The sequence below is a fragment of the Protopterus annectens genome, chromosome 9.part0 (assembly GCF_019279795.1).
Source record: "Protopterus annectens isolate FY-2018-M chromosome 9.part0, PAN1.0, whole genome shotgun sequence".
Classification (NCBI taxonomy): Eukaryota; Metazoa; Chordata; order Ceratodontiformes; family Protopteridae; genus Protopterus; species Protopterus annectens.
The window spans coordinates 814,811,626-814,827,340 of NC_056743.1; the positions used below are offsets into that span (position 1 = coordinate 814,811,626).

At 43.0% G+C, this 15,715-nt stretch overlaps 1 protein-coding gene across 3 annotated transcripts in view; it reads right to left on the minus strand.

Moving 5' to 3' along the window:
* Positions 1-15,715, minus strand: part of DIP2B (disco interacting protein 2 homolog B) — a 2,678,679-nt gene that overhangs the window by 722,273 nt on the left and 1,940,691 nt on the right. For all 3 annotated transcript variants that reach the window (XM_044083475.1, XM_044083472.1, XM_044083474.1), the window contains exon 23: positions 13,926-14,127. In XM_044083475.1, coding sequence (XP_043939410.1) covers positions 13,926-14,127 — 202 coding nt within the window. The remainder of the gene's footprint in view (positions 1-13,925; positions 14,128-15,715) is intronic.

Below are 15,715 nucleotides of genomic sequence, written 5' to 3' on the forward strand. Positions count from 1 at the left end.
CTAGAATGTATCTTTATTAAGCTATTATATTATCAGAACTAAAAAATAAATCATATACATTCCCCCATATAAAGCAACATTTTTTTGTTATCTTTGTATCTGCAAAACTGGCATCACCCAAACTTCACATTCTCAGTGGGACAATTTTCTGAAGTTAACAATAGCACTGAGCTGCACTGAAATCCCTAATGGGTTCACAGGCAAGTATTATGCTAGTTGCCCTTGTGGTCCATTTTAAGCCTATCCAATTTCCCATTTGGTGCTTGAATTAACTTACCCGTTTGATGTTAAACTGGGCTTACCCATCCCAATGTTGATAACTGTATATTACCCCTAGTAAGAACAACTGGGATCATACCACAGATAAATTTGAGGGAACCCATAGGATAATTTAGGAACTTTCCCTGTCTATTAGTAGTACAGGAAGCAGTCCTGGGGTACATATTCTATTACGCATCCAAAGATCCAAGCTGAACTTGAATATGGACCAGGATGAGATTTGGTTTACATGGATAGGGAGTTTGCTCCACAGCAGCAGTAGTATCCCCTGCGAGATATAACTGTCCCTTTTTTAATTTCTCCAAATCTTTTGGGTTTCTAATACCATGACGGGAATGGACCCCATTCCTAAGTCAAAGTACAATTAAAGTTCATGAAATTAGTATTGTTTCACTCTTTGATGTCAGCCAAAAGTGCTCTTTGAATTACCCACAATGTGCCCAGTAATGATTCCTTCTGCAATTTGTACAGAGTTACATGCATTGGTAACATCTCTAAATATGACTGTAGACTGTTAGAGCCATTGCTCCTACTACCATTGGAAATACCTGGGTATCTTTTTTCCACACTGCTCTCATTTCTGCTTGCAAATCCTGATATTTTATAACCTTGTGTCTCTCTGTAACACAGGACACTGTAATCACTGGGTGTGGTGATTTCAATGATCAATGCTATTTTTGTCTTCTTTTCTTGCACCACTATATCCATTTTTTAGCATCTCTCCTTTGAACTGTTGGTAACGGATGATCCCATGTGATGTAGGTTTCATCACTTTCTATGATACTTTGTGGCTCATGTTTCCAGTGTTTTTCAGCCACTTCAATACTATAATGTTTGCACAATCCCCAGTCCAACAGTCTTGCCACATTATTATGCTTTTCAGTATAAAGTCCTTCTGCCATTAGTATGTCACAACCAGCAATGAGGTGTGCGACTGTTTTCAATTCGATTTTACAAAACCTACATTTGTCCGTTTCTCCCACATGTTCAATGGACTTTGCAAACCAGCATGTACGTAAGCCCACTACCTTGGGGTGCCAGTATTAAACTTTCATTTCTTGGTTTGAATTCACCTCTCCTTAACCATTCCTGTGTCTGCTCCTGATCAACATGAGGTTCTTCCAGAAGTTTTCTAAACTTGCAACTATATTTATGCATTTTCCCCTGTGAGATATAACTGTCCCTCCGAACAGATCTGTTAATGTTGTAGAAGAGGTTTAGATCCCTGGTTCAAGTGTTTCTAATGCCATTTAACTTGCTGATGTGCAGTATGTCCATCAGTACTGGGTTGGAGGATGCCCTGTATGCCAGACATAGGTCACTTCTTAACAGTCTGTAGGCCATCAAGTAAGGGCTTTGAGGTGGCCCGTGTAGAACATAGTGCTCGGGTTTTGTATCCTTTTAGCCCAGTACCTCTGTGGGCATTCCAGTTGTAGCATGTGTCTGGAAAGATGCATGCCAAAGGGCTAATGACTGGCCTAATATTTGCTGAGCAAATGGGGGGGGGACAATGAGATATCTAGATATAACTGAAACCCCTTTGTTTATAAACTGAACAGCATAGAAGGGCTTTATTATAACAATGGACACAGGTTTTTTGAAAGTTAAGTCACTGTCCACTGTCCAAATCATGAAAAAATGGGTCATCTCTTAGGGATGTACTGTCATTACAGTAGTTTCCAAGGATACAATAATGCATTTCCTAGCATTCAGTTTCAGTCCATGACTCGGGCGCCAGATGAAACAAACCTTCCTGCAGGATGGTTAAGTCATTTGGGGATTCATAACTGCTCCTAGCTTGCATCTGCAAACTTAGTCAATCAGAACCCTTTTGTGTTCTCTTTTACTTCATAGATGTAGATGCCAAACAGGGAGTACTCCCAGTACTAAATCCTGGGGGACTCAACCGGGTGAATAGTCTCTTTGTGGAGGTAGCTTCCCCTATTTTGATATCTTGCATTCTATCTGTGAGCCAGCTGGCAATCCAGTGGATGATGTAGGAGTTTATTCCCAGTTTATTTAGCTTTTTTACTATGCTTGAGTGGACATCTGTGGTGGTGCAGTGGTAGCGTTGTTGCCTCACAGCAACAGGTTCTCCCATTCGATTCTCGGCTGGAGTGCAGGGAGTGCCTTCTGTGTGGAGTCTGCATGTCCTAACCATGGTTGGGTGGGCGTCCGAAAGACATGCATAAATGGGCGTGCCTTTGTTGAAGGCTGAACGTTAAGCTGGCACCGCGGCGTTCGTGAAAATTACTGCCAATCATTAGCGGACCAGAGGTCCGCTCTGGCAACCCCTAACCGGGAAAAGCCGAAAGACAAACAAACCATGTCTGAGTGGAGTTTGTGTCAAAAAACCTGGCCAGGCCAAGGTATGCAATGTGTATCATTTTACCTTCATCCATTGGTTCTGTGACCTTTTCAAAGATGTCCAACAAGGTGAGTAACCATGACCTGCCCTCGATGAATCCAAACTTGAGATGGGTCAAGTGTTTGGAGGTTCCCCATGCCCTTACTTATTAGTTCCATGATATGTCTTTCCATGGCTCTGCATAAGAGGCTGGTCAGACTTATGGATCTGTAATTGCCTGGGTATGTGAGAGGTCCTCCCTTTTGCAGAAGAATGACTGCAGCTGTTCTCCATTTGCTTGGAACAAAACCTGTATGGAGGCTGAGGCTGAGGTTGAGCAGTGTTTGGGGGGGGGGGGTTAAACTGTGTTTCATGCTACTTGAGATACATTTCAAGGATAATGTCTGGACCCACTGATGCAGTACTTTTAGCTTTTGGTAGAGCTTTCAAGACATGGTCTTCTATGATAACTAGAGGTGAGTCGGTTTCAGGTACATCTTGTGGGATAAACAGAAGGGAGAGAGGGGAGAGGTAAAGTTAGGGCTGAATATATCACACATTAGGTTGGCTATATCTTCATCTTCAATGTAATTAACATCATTCACAATCAGCTCAACACACTGTTGTGTTTTGCTTTTGAAATTTCAAACATAACTTAAAAAAGGCCTTATGACTGTATTTGGCTTGGATAGCTATTTTACCTTCATATCTGTATTTGACTTTGCTGAAGCCGCAGTGGTACAGCAGTAGCATTGTTGCCTGAAAGCAAGAGGTTATCCCGTTCGATTCTCGGCTGGAGCGCTTTCTGTGTGGAGTCTGCATGTCCTCCCTGTGGTCGAGTGGCGTTCGAAAGACATGCGTAGAATGGGCGTTCCTTCGTTGAAGGTTGGGCATCAAGCTGGCACCTCGGCACCCATAAAAAATCTACTGCCAATCATTAGCGGACCTGAGTTCCACTGTGGCGACCCCTAACTGGGAAAAGCCAAAAGAAGAACAACAATCTGTATTTGGCTTTGGTGGATTTTACTATGATCCGGAATTTTCTTTTTTCTAGTGACGATGGCTCTATCATTCTTGAAATTACTCTTCTTATTTTTGGTCAAAATTTTCTTCCTTATATTGTTAAACTTGTTAAGAATCTGGTTCCTACCAAGTGGGTTTCCTTCTGGGTTTGCCCTACGAGTATTCCTTCAGGGTACAGCTGCCGTAATGTAGCTGTTTACATACGAAGTATAGTGTGGTGGTGTACATTTCCGCATATTCAGTGGAGTTAAGTGGGTTTGGTGGGGTTATGAAGCTTGCCAATGTATGACTTAGGAGTAGGAATCTTAATGGCATTTCTAAATGTACATTGGGTGGAAGGGGTCTCTGGTTTCAATTTTATTTTGAAGGAGACAGTTTTATCACCAGACTTATAAGTGACAAAGAAATGCAAGGGATAGTACAAGATGCCCCCATATCAATAAGGACAAGACACAAATGATGTTCCCCCACTGGGTACTTTGACTAATTATTCCAGGCCATTTATATGTCAAAGTTCAGGAATCCTTGTGCTTGTACACTAGTGGTGGTGTAGATTTCCCAGTCTATTGTTTGATAGTTTTAATCACCTAGAAGAATGGTTCTGGGTGTAATACTGAGTGATTCTAGTTCTTATGGAAAGGTGCTGTGACTTTCTTTGGTCATACAGTGAGTTCTACAGCTTGCTAATATATGGTACTATAAGTTTCTCATAGTTATTTGGACATGAAGAAACTCTAATGCACATGCTGCTTTACCAGCCTTGATGCAAGTCTCTTCTGGATAAAAACAGATACCTCCACTTTTTTTCAATCCTTCATAGTACCTAGTGTAAATGTGTGGAAGGGGTTATAGCCTGTACAGCCAGAAGCTCTCTCCATAATTTCAAACCATGTCATAGTCACTACACATACGTCTATATTTTCCAGGGTGAGGAGGGCTTATAAGGAGTAGAATTTTTTGTCTGGACTCCTAGCATTGATAAACAACACCTTCAAATTTTCCTTTGCTTGCTAATAACAGAACAAACGTCTTAGGTGCATTCTGCAAAAAAGCATCCTGCTGCCATTCTCTGAAAGTTTTGCTAAGAGTCTCAAAGGTGAACTGTCACATAACCATTTATACACAGGTACCAAATTTAGGCTTTCACAAACATTTCACTAGCACAGTCTGGTAGACAGCAACATTCTTTTACCAAGATGTCAATGCATCAGAAGTCAAAGCCATACATTATTTCCTAAACACGGAAGTTAAACATTTTACTTAGGATCTCTCCTTCCAAGTTTAGACAAATAGGCAGCAAAGTACACAGACCTCTCAACTGTCCCTTTTTCAGGACTGATTTCGGATGTCCCTATTTCTGCAGGTATGTCCCTATTTTCAGGCTTGATTTACCCCCTCACACAATTTTCTGATCCTCCCTCTTCATTTGTGATGTTTGAAGCTGTCTAGTATACAGAAAACCACACTACATAACCAACATACTACTGGCAACAAGAAATAAGGCAAACATGTTACAACTTCCTTTCTCTAAAACAAAAATAAATGATCTTGTCTCATAAAATTTTGCGATACAGTTCATTAAAATCTACCGATTGTACAAAGTCTCTTATAGTGTGCTTATATTTTTACATCATTTTGGTCACTCTCAGTTTTTTAAGTTTGTGTTTTTAAGTAGCATCCTACATTCCTACTGGAAGTGGGAAGAGTTGTGTACTATTTGGTATTCAAATTTTATGCTTATTAGATGTCCAGATTTTTAGCTGGATGTTCCTATATTAAATGGGCCTTTGCTCCTATTTTCAATGTCTACAGGTTGAGAGGTATGAAAGGACATTATTTGAAGATTAAGTTCTTTTTGTGCTTTTATACCTGGAAGTGCATTTTGTACTAGAGAATCATGACACTATTAAGAGAAATATGCAGAATATTTCAAATAATTTCAGACATATCCTATAATGTTAGGTATGACCAGAAGTCCAATACTGCCATTTCAATGCTTTGCTCTTTGCCATTCGGTTCACAAAACAAAAACATGATCGCTTAACAATTTTTCATGAATTCAGACTCTATACATAACCAAATTACATAATCAGACCAGATCCTCTACATCAAATTCAGTTTATTTTTATGAAATGAAAACAAAGAACTTCTCTATCTAAGAAGTAATATTTTCTGTAATTTCACTATTAGAGCACGACACGCATATTTTATATTTTTACTTTGATTCCCCTTTATTACCAAGCCTTCCCCACACCCACCACTACAATGGCCCATTAATTACTCTCAGACTGAGAGCTTTTCAAGCTATTCTTTTTCCTGAAGGAGGGAGCTGAATTGGGTATAGTGTCATCATTCACACAGGATTGGGGGTTTTAATTAAGGGTCTAGTATCCCTTTAACCTGTGCAAAGAATCCAAGGAGATATCATGGAATGGGACACCGAGATATGCATAGACATTTTCACATGTATATAACAAAGGGCCATGCCCCCTTGGAGATGTTATCTTTATCTAATCCCTGGCCTTCACTGATGATTCCCCACATACACCCCTTCCTTCCCCCAAAGAGAGGCAATTCAGCTCAGCCATATCTTTCCTCTTCACCCCCACTGCCAGTTCCAACAGTTGCCCAAGTGGCTAATCAAACTCGGGGTGTCTAGGTAACAGGGCTTTATCTCTCTCTACTAACTGAGCTGGTTACATATTTTACATGTTGTGACAGGCAAACACATATTTGCAATTCTGCTGTCTGTTTTTGTTAACTACTTTCAGATCTTAGCATGTACAGTACAAGGCAGCTCATCCATGGTGTCTCGTCATTAAAAATATAAAAATATCTAAAAACAGTAGAGATGCACTGTTAATTGCAGGAAAAATTTCAGGCCAGAATTGTCTCTTGAAACTGAAAAACTGCAACATTTCTGAAACAGCTAGCTAAAAACAAAAAGTTTAACTTGACAGTTCTCTTCAGATTAACAAAAAGCTATCAAAAACAAACATATAATGCTGTTGTGCCTCCAGGCCTAAAAAACTACAAGTTATGTACTCACCATAACGCTTTATGTATGTGGTCCATCTTGCCTAACATTCTTACTCATGGGTTCGGAGCCGAACATCGGCTCTGACTCGGCCAACTTATATTTTTCTAGCACAAAGTCTCTAATTGGCTGGGCTAACCTAGTATCCCATGTTGCACCCCTCCATAACCCCAGATCTAGTTTGCAGCAGCTCATAGTCATACCTCATGCACAGCTACAGTTCAGAAGAGTAGAACACAAACCAGGGCAGCAAAGAAAAAATAACCAATACCGAATGGTACTGAAGACAAATGTTGCCTCCAAATCCTCCAGGAGGGGGGAAGGTGGGAGGGAACATAAGAATGCGAGGCGAGATGGACCACATACATCAAGCGTTATTGTGAGTACATAACTTGTAGATGTTATGTGGTCCAATGTCGCTTACATTCTTACTCACGGGACAGCGTCCCCAGCCCCTCTATCCTGGGAGGCTCAATGGAAGATGCTCCTGAGAACAGTGGAACCAAAGGAAGCCCGGCCCCTAGAAGCCACATCCAATTTGCAATGAGTAATGAAGGTGTGGGGAGAAGCCCACGTGGCCGCAGCACAAATTTCATCCAAGGCTAGTCTGGAGTGAAAAGCTACTGACGCGGAAACCTCCCTGCTGGAGTGAGCCTTGACAGGGAACAGTAACACTCTGCCTGCTGACAAGTAAACGTAGGAGATGCAGTCAGAAATCCATCTGGAAATTGTAATCTTAGAAACAGGGAAACCTGTTCTATTTTCTGAGAAGGACACAAAGAGTTGGTCAGACTTACGAAGTTGTTTAGTCCTGTGTAAGTAAAAACTAAGCTGCCTGTGTACGTCCAACTGATGAAACGTAAACTCCGCCTTATTGGAAAATTGAGGAAAGAAAACTGGCAGCTCAATGGACTGATTGAGGTTAAAGGCAGAGGTTACCTTCGGAAGGAAGGAAGGATGGATTAGGTCTCAAGGAAATCCTGTCCTTATGAAATATTAAATACGGGGATTTGATTGACACCGCTTGAATCTCCAACACCCGTCTGGCTGATGTGATAGCTATTAAGAATGCAGTCTTCCAAGACAGAAATTTTAATTCACAGGTGGCAGCTGGTTCGAAAGATGATGACGTCAGGGCTTGTAACACAAAATTTAAATTCCATGGCATGATGGCTTCTGACGCAGGAGGCCGAAGCAACAAGGTGCCCCTCAAAAAGGCCTTACATAGCTTATGAGCCATGAGAGAAGGTTCGTAAGAGGTATGAAAATTAGAAACAGCGGCCAGCTGAACCTTAATGGTAGCAGGAGCAGAACCCTGCTGAAAAAATGTGGATAAAAAATCTAAGACAGCAGGGATGGGGGCTGTGAAAGGATCCAGTCCCTTGGCCCGAGCCCAAATTGAAAATCTTTTCCATTTGCTGGAGTAAATCTTCCTGGTAGAAGATTTATGAGAAGAAGATAAAATGCGTACTACCTCAGGTGAGAAACGATGAAGCCTGACTAAAGATGGAAGTGGAGTAGCCAGGCTGTCAACCTGAGGGTCTGCAGGGAGGGATGGAACTGTCCCGACATGTGTCAGTAGGTCTGGTGCTGGGTCCAGAGTCCAAGGACTGTCCACTGCATACTGATGAAGAAAAGAGAACCAGACTTGGCGAGGCCAGTGTGGGGCAATAAGAATCATCTTGCTTCCCGAGGAAATGGCTTTCTGGATCACTCTTGGTAGAAGAGGAAACGGAGGGAAAGCATAGAGCAGACCGGGAGGCCAATCGTGGACTCGAGCATCCCTGGGTGACTCCCCCTGTGGGGGGATCAGATTGAAGTAGTTGCTGCACTTGGTATTGTGGGGATTGGCAAAAAGGTTGCAGCAAGGCTGACCCCACCTGTTGAAAATCTGTTCCGCAACTCAGCGGTTCAGGGACCACTCGTAAGACATCAGAATAGATCTGCTTAGCCTGTCTGCTATCACACTGGCCTTCCCCGGAATGTGCGTTGCCACTAGGAACCGCTGGGAAGACACTGCTCACTGCCACACTCGCATGGCCTCTCTGCATAGGGGATAAGACCTGGTTCTCCCTTGCTTGTTCAGTTACCACACCACAGACATGTTGTCTGAGTGAATTGCAATCGTTCCTAGGGGAAGAGAGCTCTGCAGTGCTTGCAACAGAAGTAACACCGCTCTCATCTTTAGAACATTGATGTGCAGATGTACCTCGTGATCCTGCCAGGTGCCTTGGACTGTCCTGCCAAGATAATGCCCCCCCCCATCCTATCTGGGAGGCGTCCGTGGTCACCGTGGCAATCGGAGTCATAGGGATAAACGGATTCCCTTTGTTCAAGTTGGTGGAATGCAGCCACCAACAGAGGTCCTGTTTGCAACGATCGGTGAGTAGGATCAGATGGGACAGGGGAAGTTTCTGAAAGGACCATTGGGCAGAGAGGAGCCACTGCAGAAGTCTCATGTGTAATCTGGCTAGGGGCACTAACATAATGGTGGCTGCCATGGATCCCAGGAGCTGTAGGACCCATCTGGCCTGAACCTTCTTGAGGGGTAGCAATGCGCGAACCTGACTCTGCAACACCTCTATCCTTTCTTGAGGCAGGAACGCCCGCATATGAACAGTGTCTAGCTCTGCGCCTATAAATGTGGCACGCTGTGAGGGCAGCAAGGCAGACTTTCCCCAGTTCAAGGTAATTCCTAGTTGATGACAAAGGACAATGGTCTTTTCCCTGGCTTGAATGAGAAGATGCTTGGTGGGGGCGATGAGGAGCCAGTCGCCCAGGTATGGAAACACTTGGAATCCTTGACGTCTCAAGTGAGCTGTCACCACTGCCAAACACTTGGTGAACACCCTGGAGGCTGTGGTGAGGCCAAAGGGCAGGGCACGAAACTGGAAATGACTGGCTCAAAGCCGGAAGCATAAGTGACTCCTGGATGCCCTGTCCATTTTGATATGGTAGTAAGCATCCTTGAGATCGATGGAGCACATCCATACTTCTTTTCCCAGTAACGGAAAAATAGACTGAAGGGTGACCATTCGGAACTTGGACTTTAGAACGTAGCGATTCAGTCAGCTGAGATCCAAGATGGGTCTCAGGTCCCCTGTTTTTTTCGGCACCAAAAAGAGTCTTGAGTAAGTCCCTAATCTGATCTGGTCTGAGGGGACAGGTTGGATGACTCCTTTTTCCAGCAACTTTGAAATTTTTAGTGTTGCGTGATCCCTCTGACTGGGTGGAACGTCTGGGATTCTCTTGGGTGAAGGAGGGTCTGACAATAAGGGGATGGAATAACCTCCGGTAACTATACGAAGCACCCATCGATCCTGAGTGATACTTGCCCAGGCTGCCGGGTACAACGAAATGCGGCCCCCGACTGGCTCCAGAATAGCACAGTCAGGCAATACATCAGGGACAATGATAGGAAGGCCCGCAAAAGGAATCACGGTCTTCCGAATTGCGAGGGCCTCCTCTGCCCCTCGGGCGGCGTCTCCCAGAATAGCCACCCCCTCCTCTGCCTCTGGAGGGGGACTCACCTTAACCGGCAGGGAGAGACTTCTGTGACTTTTTGAACCACATTTTTCCTCCCCTCTGAGCCTTGGGGTAAGGCCTAGATGGGTGGGAAAAACAGACCCCTACGGCAAACAGGGTCTTTCCCTCTTGCTTGCATTTGGTGAGGGTGTCTTTCACTTTGGTCCCAAAGAGTGAGGACCTATCAAAGGGGGTGTCAGTGAAGGAAGACTTGAAGGCCTCTGTGAAATGACACAGGCGCATCCAGGCTTGCCTCCTAAGGGCTACACCTGAGCTAGCTGCCCTGCTCACCCCCTCGGCTCCATAAGATATGAGCCTTATGGACGAGTTGACAATCGAGCCAAGAGTAAACAACTGGGCATTAACCATCTGTGTTAACGCCTCAGGTACGTTATCCGTTAGAGTATCTCTTAACTCTTTAAGGAGATCTCTCTGGAGCCGAGTAAAATGACATAGATAGTTCAGAGACCAAAGAGTGAAGGTCGCTGGAGAGTGGGTACGCTTCCCATACCGATCCATACTCCTGGACTCCTTTTTAGGAGGATGGACAGAGGAAGAAGACTTGGCTACTTCCTGCTGATTGGCCGCTGCCACCACTATGGCATCCACAGAAACCCCTTTGGACAGGAACTCTTTCCCAGGGGTAGCTGAAAGAAATTTATTAGGGCATCTTGGTACAGGTTCCACCGAGTCAGGAGTCTCCCACGCCCTTCGACAGATCAAATCCAGGAGCTCGTCGAAGGGTGGAGACACCCAGGAGGTGGAAGGTTGAGCCCCAAAGGCTTTGAGGAATATCGACTCCTCCTCAGAGGCAGTTTTGGATGACCAGCTGCCTCTCTGCCTCAAAATCTCCAGGATGTCGTAGAAAGAGACGTCATCAGATGACAACTTGGGGGACCCCTCTGACTCCTCGAGGTCAGTAACAGAGGTGAGGGACTCATCCTGGGAGTCTATGTGCTTCCCCTTGCAGGCACAGACTCTGAGGTGCCCGCAGAAAGTTGGGGACCACTCATGGTGGTATCCCCAGACCTTGGGGCTCCACCGTCAACTGATAGGGGGACATCAGAGGCTCTTGCCTGAGTGGAAGGGGATGGAATGACCGATCTGGGTGATGTCATTGAGGATCTGGCCAGTGGGCTCCTCGTGGCCTCGAAGGCGGGTCCCCCAAATCCAAGGATCGTCCAACCTCCGAGGCCAAGATTGGAACCAAATTTCCCTGAGCCGAAGTGCCGAGAGGGAGGCTCGGAACCGACAAAAGTCCCGAAGTATCCCCCTCGGGCCCGACAAAGGAATCCCGGGTTCCGAAACCAGAGGACGGAGCCGACATGGTAGGAGCAGACGTCAGCACCGATAAAGCTTTAAGAGGTATCGGAGCCGGCAGAACATCACCCGGAGCCAAACACTCTGGCTCCGAAGACAAGGAGGTGCTCGGAGGAGGAAACATGGCTGCACTCATCCGGACTGGCTCTGGAGCCGACTGGGTCGGAGCCGAAAATAATTTTGCCAAAACCGGCAACTGCAGGAGCCTCTGGGCCACCCTATCCACATCCAAATCAGAGAGTCTGGAGGATTTGGAGGAGAGAGAAGGTGACTGTGATCTCCTATCTGGAGATCCTTGTCTGACACTAGGAGATCGGCTCCGAATGGGCTCTAACAGGATGGGAGCCGAGGCAGATTCAAGAATCACAGCTACCTCCTGCAGCCCCAAGGACAAAGGAGGTAGAGTCTAATTTGGTAGTCTTCTCCGATGGCTCCGAAGAAACAGATGGAGACAGAGATCTTTTCTTAGCCTTAGAGGTCTTGGTTTTAAGACTGTGAACCAGAGGAAGAGTCCAAGGACTCCTCAAAGGAAGACTTAAAGAAGACCCTTCAGTATAAGTTTATTTTTTCTCTCCTGTAGCACCCTAGGGCTAAAAGCATGACAAAAGCTACAGGACTCTTGTAAATGTATTGCCCCCAGGCAGTATACACACACAGCATGACCATCTGTAATGGACATCTTGTAGCTACATTTAGAACACTTCTTAAACCGGGTTTGTGTTCTTTTTGATCCTTAGACATAACAGCAAAACTACAGTACACAACACCATAGAAACAGGACTTTAGGCCACAACGGTTAGGCAGGAAACTACAGCTAACAACAGTTGAGAGAATCTCTAAGTTAAAACGATTCTAACACAACAACGAGACACACACCGAAGCAAGGGACAAACGCTTTCCTCAGACAACTACACAACGGAGGGAGGACTAGGTCCTCTAACTTAAACGTGCCTAGCCCGAAGGAACGGAGGGATACCACAAACAATACACTCACACCACAAAAACAACGATAATAACAAGCAAACAGCTATTAAAATAGCTTTTGTGAAGAAAAAGGACAATTTTCAGAGAGAAAAAGAAGTTTTAAAGCGACTTAGCTACAGCCAAGTGAGACCACATCCTAGCTCCACGAGTGGCAAACGAGATCTGGGGTTATGGAGCGGTGCAACATGGGATACCAGGTTAGCCCAGCCAATTAGAGACTTTGTGCTAGAAAAATATAAGTTGGCCGAGTCGGAGCCGATGTTCAGCTCCGAACCCGTGAGTAAGAATGTAGGCGAGATTAGACCACATAACATCATATATTTATGTAAAAAAGTGAGAGTTTTATGTTTTTAATATATTGCGACATCTCTTTTCATTAAAATTCAATATGCATCTGCTAAAATGATTTTTTTTCCAATAAAATTCAATTTGCAACTGCTATTTTGCCTTTAATGGCAGGAGCTTAATCTAAAGGGCGTTTAAAGGTAAAAATACACATTTTTTGGAAATATAGGAATTTTTATTAGCGCTGAACAAAAATAACTAAAAACAGTAGTTTGTCGGCAATCTTCTGGAAGTAGATACTAGTAAAGGAATTAAGGACATCTCAATTGCTGGCAGCTTAATTGTTCAAGCCTTTTATCTGTCTCTCTATAATTTAGATAGCCCTTCTGTATCTCAGTGAACAAAATTAATAAAGCAAGAGATAGTTTTCTGAATGGTAAACATACAGCAGGAGTATTTTGCCATACAAAAATAAATTTACAGCACTGAGTCAAGAATCTAGTACAAAACAAGATTATTCCTTCTGTAGAAGTCTAGCAAAAATAATGTTTTCATTTTACTTTACTCCTCTGTTCTGATCTTCATCTAAAAAATTATGCTTTGGCCTTATATTTCTCTATCGATAAAATAAACCAACATTTCCCATAACACACCAAAAAATTAAATACTACACTTTCCATTTATAGTTTTATAACTGAAAGCACATTTGATGAGTAAAAGAAAAAAATACCCCAAGAGAATTTAAAACAAAGTATAAACACATTACTGGGGTGGGGGGGCGAGTAAAAAAAAAAAAAGTAAGCTAAGAATGGAAGATACGCATTTCAAGGATTAAATAAATAAATAAGCTTTTAGATAAGCACTCACAGCACACAAACAACAGTAACAATGTCAAGCAGTTTCTAAAACAAAGTGCATGTTAAAGTTTTCATGTTTACTCTCCTCTCTATTCAATTAGGGTAGTACTATTAACAGAAATAATCTAACTAAACTACTAGTCTAACATTGCCAAGATTTACTATACTTTTTTATTGTTACTGTTTCTAAAATCTTTTAGAATAAGAACTTCATCTGCAATATTTCCTACAGAAATGGAATGTTCTAAATGGAATTTAAGTTTGTTACCTGGCTGTTTCTGTCTTGGCTTCGGTAAATTTGTTACACATGTATGAGGACACATCAGGATATTGCAAGGATGCAGAGTCCCTTCAAGAAACTGCTGTTTTGTTTGGGAAAGATGGATCCCACCAAGTGGTGTTTTCGGCAGTGAGTTGGCAGGAACCAATGCAAGACAGTAGACCCCAACTTGATGGATGCTATCAATTGCCTAAAAAAACATATTTTCAGAAGTTAAGAACTAGGCTGCCTTGAACTTAACATCAGGAAAATTAAAAGTACTCTCCTGTTCTACATTTAAGCACTTTATAAATTGAAAACAGTTGCATCTTTACTTTCAATGACTAGTTAAATATAGGCAGAGAAAATATACACAGCATTCACCAAGTCACAAAGTTATATCATCAGACTTTTGCAAAATACCACTACAGTCAGTCATCCTCAGATGAAAATGATGATCCAAGAAACCAAATGCCCACAATCACAGCACCACATAAATTTCTGTATTACATATTTAAAAGTTCAAAAAGATATTACACTACTTTGGTGACTCCTAATTAACACACTCCCTTTATGACCATTATTACGGCCAAAAATGTAAACCAAATACCACCAGTAAATACCCTATAGTTTGTGGTGCACATAATGGCCAACAGACATACCATGAGTCACCATCTATCAAGGCATGCAAATAAATCATTAGGAAATTCCTTGTAGCACTTGGAATGCCATGACTATGTTCCAATTTTGGAAATAAGACAAAACTTAAGTGTGTTTCTAATGTAAGAAACAATGTTTTAATGTAAGATACAAAGGTTGCTAAGCACTAGTCCCACACCTGAGCATAAACTACAGCCACTACAGTACAGTGGCAAGACATTCAAATAGCCTTAAAAGCTGTAAGATGTTCTGGAGACTGGATCCAGCTTGCACAGCCTAGTACAGAAGACCAGATGGCTGCCTCTAGAACTAACACAGAGCCCCCCCCCACCACCACCATTCAAAAAAGCTTCAGAAATAGCTACAGGGCTGGTAGAATGAGCTTTGGCTTTCTGGGATGGGGATATTCCATGGTGAGAGAGCCATCTCAAAAAGGTTTGTTTAGATATTGACTATCCGAAATGCAAAGTTGGTTAGACTTCATAACATCTTTAGTCCTGTCCAGGTAAAATCTTAACTGCCTATGGGCATCCAAAGTATGTTGGACTCTTTCCCATCTAACTGAAGACCGAACAGTGGGAGATGAATGGCCTAATTTAAAGTAAACTCAAAAACAATCTTCATAAAGGAACAGTTGGCTACAAGACTCACCCTGTCTTTGTGGAAAATCAGAAACGGTTCTGTAGATGTTACCTTGTAATTCAGAAACCCATCTAAATGAAACCAAAACAATAAGCAAAACAGCCGTCCAAGTGAAACATTTTAAAGAACAACTGTCCTTAGGTTCAAAACAGAATATAGTTAACTTTTCCAACACAAAATTAAGATTCCAAGGATATGCCACGTGTTTTCTATGTAGTCTAGTAAGTAAATCCCTTTTCAAAAATTTAACTTGGAATAAAGAAAAAGGGGGATCCAAAGGCAGACAAGGAGAAACAGCCAAAAGGTGAACCTTTTTAGAGCTATACACCAGCCCTGAGTTGAACAGGAGCTCCTGCTTAAGATGGATCTTGATCTCTTTCGTGGCACCAACTAGAAAATAGTTTACATTTGGCCAAGTATGACTTTCTAGTAGCAGGTTTTCTAATGTGCCTTAATACTTGTTGCATGTTTTCAGTAATAAAGGTGCCCAAGTGGGA